This window comes from Raphanus sativus, chromosome 3 (genome assembly GCF_000801105.2).
Source record: "Raphanus sativus cultivar WK10039 chromosome 3, ASM80110v3, whole genome shotgun sequence".
In the NCBI taxonomy this organism is placed as follows: domain Eukaryota; kingdom Viridiplantae; phylum Streptophyta; class Magnoliopsida; order Brassicales; family Brassicaceae; genus Raphanus; species Raphanus sativus.
In genome coordinates, this window is record NC_079513.1 from 2,345,856 (window position 1) to 2,350,918 (window position 5,063).

At 45.3% G+C, this 5,063-nt stretch overlaps 1 protein-coding gene across 1 annotated transcript; it reads left to right on the top strand.

Moving 5' to 3' along the window:
- Positions 1 to 1,580: 1,580 nt before the first annotated feature.
- On the top strand, positions 1,581 to 2,970 carry LOC130509706 (uncharacterized). The gene is made up of 2 exons (XM_057005887.1): positions 1,581 to 2,140; positions 2,212 to 2,970. The coding sequence occupies exons 1-2, from the start codon at positions 1,646 to 1,648 to the stop codon at positions 2,914 to 2,916; spliced, it is 1,200 nt and encodes a 399-aa protein (XP_056861867.1). The 5' UTR covers positions 1,581 to 1,645; the 3' UTR covers positions 2,917 to 2,970.
- The last annotated feature ends 2,093 nt before the right edge of the window (positions 2,971 to 5,063 follow it).

Genomic DNA, 5,063 nt, shown 5'->3' on the forward strand with positions numbered 1-5,063 from the left:
TTCAACTTAGCTCCTTTTAGATGTCGAACTCGTGATGGGCCAGTCGCGGCCTGTTATCGTCTTTCATTATTCAGCAATCAGCTACCGGGCCATATTCGGGCCCAACAGTTGCCCCCAGCTCTCGAGATGAGGTTTCGTTATTCTCGGGAGCTAGACCTAGCCGCCCAAGCTAGATTCTCTTGTTGAGATCATGATTACTAGCTATCTCAACCATATTTATTTTTATCTAATCGAACGGTTGTAAATTTCCTCCGATTCAATCGATGGCTCAGATTAAAGTGAGTTTGAAATTTGATTTCCGATTTTCGAGACGTGATGGGATATAAAGCTGAGAGAATTAACTGCTTGCCTCTCCACTTTCTCCACGCCTCTCGACGGTTTCCAAGGTAATTCACCTCTTTTCCTTTATTTTACTGCGTTTTCTCTTTTTTTTTTTATATCCGCTTCTTGATCGAACTAGTTCTTCATCTTTAACCTCTCTCTGAGATTTCGCCTTAGTCCAATTCCTCTCTTTTGCTTCCTATTTTCCTTTCCTTTTACTATCATGAGTCAAAAAGAAGGTTCCGGCGAGGTTCAAATCTCAGCCTCCGGTGCCCGCATTATGAAAGTCAAGCGGGAAGCCGGTGAAAAGATGACAAAAGCCAAGAAAAAGAAGGTTAAAGACTCGATCGGAGCAAGAGTCAAGAGGATGAAGAAGAAAGGTGGCAAGAGCGCCTCCTCCGGTCCTCACTTCCCTTCGCTCTTAAAGGGTCAGGACGTCGTTAATCTTGTTGTTCAAGCTCACGGCAAGAGTGATCTAGTTAGAGCTTGTGCTGAAGATGAGACCCCCGAGACCGTTCCGGAGGGTTGGTTCTGTGTTCATGAGAAATATATCTCCAAGAGCCACCTTAGATATCCTCTCCCTACCCTTTTGCTGGATCTCTTAGATCATTACCAGCTAGCCCTTCCTCAACTTTGTCCATCGGTTATCCGAGTGATAAATGGGTTCATCACTAGGGCCAAGGAGGAAGGAGTCATCGTGGGGTTGACCGAGCTAATGAGTCTCTTTTCTATAAAGGAGAGTACTTCCAAGGATGGTGGAAGCGGTACCTACTACCTCCCCTGTCGTCCAGGGTTAGGTATCTTTAAGTTCTCGGCCAGTGATGATGACTGGCGGAAGAAGTATTTTTATGTCAAGATTGATCCCTTGACGGTTCCTGTAGGCCGTGACCTTAGGAGCTCATGGTCTGACATTTCTGGTTAGGATTTTAGGGATATCTTTGTATGTTTATCCTTGCTTATCGTGATGTGCTAATTGTCTTCTGACTCTTTTTTTTGCAGAAATTAAGGATCCTGTTAAGTTGTCTAGTAAGCTTACTAGAGCTCTCTACAGGAAGCTGCAGCATAGCCCTAACACTTGGGGAGCTTACACCACTTCGAGAGTTGGATCAGCTAGATTTCCTGAGCGATACCAGGCGTCCTTCCCTGATTCAGTGACGGTTGCTGGTTTAGAGGGTAAACCTTCTACTCTTAATTCATGGCTTTTACTGTTTGAAATTGTCTCATGTGATTAATGAATCTTTTTCTTGATTTAGTTTCTGAGGGTGATTCAGTTTTCGAAGTTTCCTCCGGAGCAAGTACTTCCGAGAAGACTCAATCACAGAAGATGCCTATTCAACCTTCCTTCCGTTCCAGGGGTAAATCGACCAAGGCTGCCAGCTCCTCTAGAGGGAGTGACAAGAACCAGGGAGGATCCTTCCTTGACTCTGTGAAGGAAGTTCTCGATGAAGGAGGCTCTGCTCCTGCTAAAGGTGTTGCCTCTTCGGAGCCTAAAGTTCAGGAAGTTGGCCTTCCCTCCGAGGTCCCGATGACTGAAGCTGATCCTCAAATGGTGAGGGATCCTCCGGAGTTTGAGCCCCCGAGGAACAAGAGGTCCCGAACTGACCAGGTTGACAGACCTTCGAGGTCTTCCTCCTCCTCCTCTAGAGGAGGAACCGTTGGCTGGAACTTTACTCATTCGAAGCCTGGATCGGTTTTAGATGATTCGTGGGGTTTGGCTACTCTGATGAGGCATATGAAGAGTCCCGGGTGTTCTCTCCCCTCGATCTCCAATCTCACGCACAAGGATGAGTACGTCGATATTGCTCATCACATGGGTCAGGTATGAAGTTTATTTCATCTTTCAGCTTTTTCTTTGGAAGGTTTTGTTAAATCGTTTTCCGTTTTCCGCAGCTGGCTGGTGCTATTAACAGAGCTCAGTTCAAGTTTGAGGACGCTGTACACAATGCCCCTAGTGCTGAGGAATTAGCCCAGGTCACTGAGTTGGTCAAGGCCAACAAGACTGAGCTCAACCAGACTCGGGCTCTGATCTCGGATCTCGATCGTCCCTTGCTGATTTCCACATCACAGAACAGCCAGAAGAACAAGGAGGCTGAGGTCAGGCTCGCCGTCCGAAGAGGAAAGAAAGAGGTAGCCGAAGCCTACAACAAGATTCTGGTTATTGTCAAGGAGAAGTTCTCCAAGAAGAAGGACGAAGTCGACCTCCTGGTTCATGCCCAAGATATCCAAGCCAACACCGAGCTCCTGAAAGACATACTGGATGGCGAGATTAAGAGTGCTCAAGACGAGTATGATCACTTGGTGGCCATAATGCCGGAAGCTGTTGCAGCGTACGAGAAGGCTCAGGTCTCGGACTTCTCGATCGGCAAGCTCCCTCTTCCCCAACTCTCTGAGAGCTCAGGTACTTTTGAGGTCAATATGTTTAATCTCTTCCTTTCTGGAGAGTTTGGTTCTAATTTGGGATTGGTGGGTTCTTACTCAGCCCCAGTCGAAACCGCCTCTGGAGGTAACGACAGGGAGATGGAGGAGGAGGTTCCTGAGGAGGAAGATCCAGTTGGTAAGGGAGCTGAGAAGAGCTCGGATAACAAGGAAGTTTAAGAGTTGAGGCTCTTTCATGTTTTCTAGGATTTCTGCCCGATGGGCTTTGTTTCATTTGTTTCCAAGACTTATAGCCTGAGGAGGCTTTTAAACCTTTATCTGTTTGCACTTTGAATCTTTGTTAGCCTGGGGAGGCTTTTAAACCCTTGTTTAATTTCAAACTTGGTTTTCTGTTCATTTTGAGTTTTTAGCTTTAGTCGCGAAATATGACAATTTGATCATAATCGAATATTACGGTAAGTCTGGAAGACTTTGGTCGTTTTTTGTTCCTTAAGAGGAATTCTTGGAGTATCGGGACTAGCTTAGGATTTTTAGGGACCTAAGTTTAATCTGGACACCTTAGGTGGGGGTTCTTGGAAACCTGAACTTGTTTGTGGGATTTTAAGACCCGTTGAAGTTTGCTTAGGATTTTAAGACCTTTATGATTTGATGAGGATTTTAAGACCTCGAAGATTTGATAAGGATTTTAAGACCTTGGAGAATTTGACAAGGATTTTAAGACCTTGGAGATTTGGTAAGGATTTTAAGACCTTAGATCCAGGTTCGTCGAGACCTGATACTGTCTGAAGGATTTTAAGACCTTTAGGTTCAGGTTCGTCGAGACCTGATATTGCTTTGAAGGATTTTAAGACCTTTAGGATTGTTAAGGATTTTAAGACCTTAGGTCCAGATTCGTCGAGACCTGATATTGTCTGAAGGATTTTAAGACCTTAGGTTCAGGTTCGTCGAGATCTGATATTGCTCTGAAGGATTTTAAGACCTTTAGGATTGTTAAGGATTTTAAGACCTTAGGTTCAGGTTCGCAGGGACCTGTTTTGTTAAAGAATTGAGATAACGAGAATAATTTCTTTATTGATAATTAGATACATGGTATCATAGCAATCATACAATTTGCTTGTATCATACGTTTGCTGCGCGGGCTATGCGTTTTTAATCAGACATATGCCCCCTTTGATTGTAGTGAACGAAGTGTTTGAAATGAGGTTGGGGCTGCACTCATGACGGAGTTGCCTACGTACCCAGTCAAGGGATCAAGCCTAACGTAGTTCAGGAATTTTAGGTACCTAATGATAATATCTCTTAAGATTCGTGGCGTTCCACGATCTGATTTCAGGTACCCCGGTTCGCACCTTTCGGAGCTTGTAAACGCCAGGTCGTACTACATGGATGATCTGATAGGGACCTTCCCAGTTAGTTCCTAACTTCCCAGCATTTGGCTCTTTGGTTCCTTCGAAAACTTTCCTAAGTACTAGGTCACCTACAGCAAACTGCCGGAGCCTGACTTTGGAATTGTACTGTCGTGCCATTGCTTGCTGATAGTTCTGAATGCGAATCAAAGCTCGGTCCCGTCTTTCCTCGATTAGATCGAGGCTGTCAGTTAGGAGCTGATCATTAGCTGCGGGATTGGATGTACAGAGTTCCCGGCGGAGGCTACTAGCAATGGTTTCAGCTGGAACGACGGCTTCCATCCCATATGCTAAGGAGAAAGGAGTTTCTTCTGTAGCTTTTCGTGGGGTGGTCCGACATGCCCAAAGTACTTCAAGTAACTTCTCTGACCAGAGTTCCTTCTGTGTTCCGAGGCGTTTCTTGAGGTTTGCTAATACTGATTTATTAGCAGCCTCCGCCTGTCCGTTACCTTGAGGTCGGCGAGGTGATGAGAAGGTCAGGCGAATATTCCACTTGTCACAAAATATTTTGAAATCGTGGGATATGAATTGTCCTCCATTGTCAGTTACGATTTCGTATGGGACGCCGTGTCTACACACAATATCTTTCCATACAAATTGCTCGACCTCGACCCTGGTTACCTGCTGGAAAGCTTCAGCCTCTATCCATTTTGTGAAGTAGTCCGTTAAGACTAAGAGGAAGCGTAGCTTCTTCTTTCCACTTCCTGATGGTACTAGTGGTCCCACGATATCCATGGACCATCTCATAAATGGATAAGGGGCAGATATGTTAGACAGCTTTTCCGCAGGTTGGTGTATAATCGGTGCATGCCTCTGGCATTTGTCGCATGAAGAGGAATAGGCCTCACAATCTGCAATAATGGTAGGCCAGAAATATCCTTGTCTTTTGATTCTGATGGCTAAAGCTCTTCCTCCAGAGTGGTTCCCGCAGGAACCGTCGTGCATTTTCTTCATGAGTCT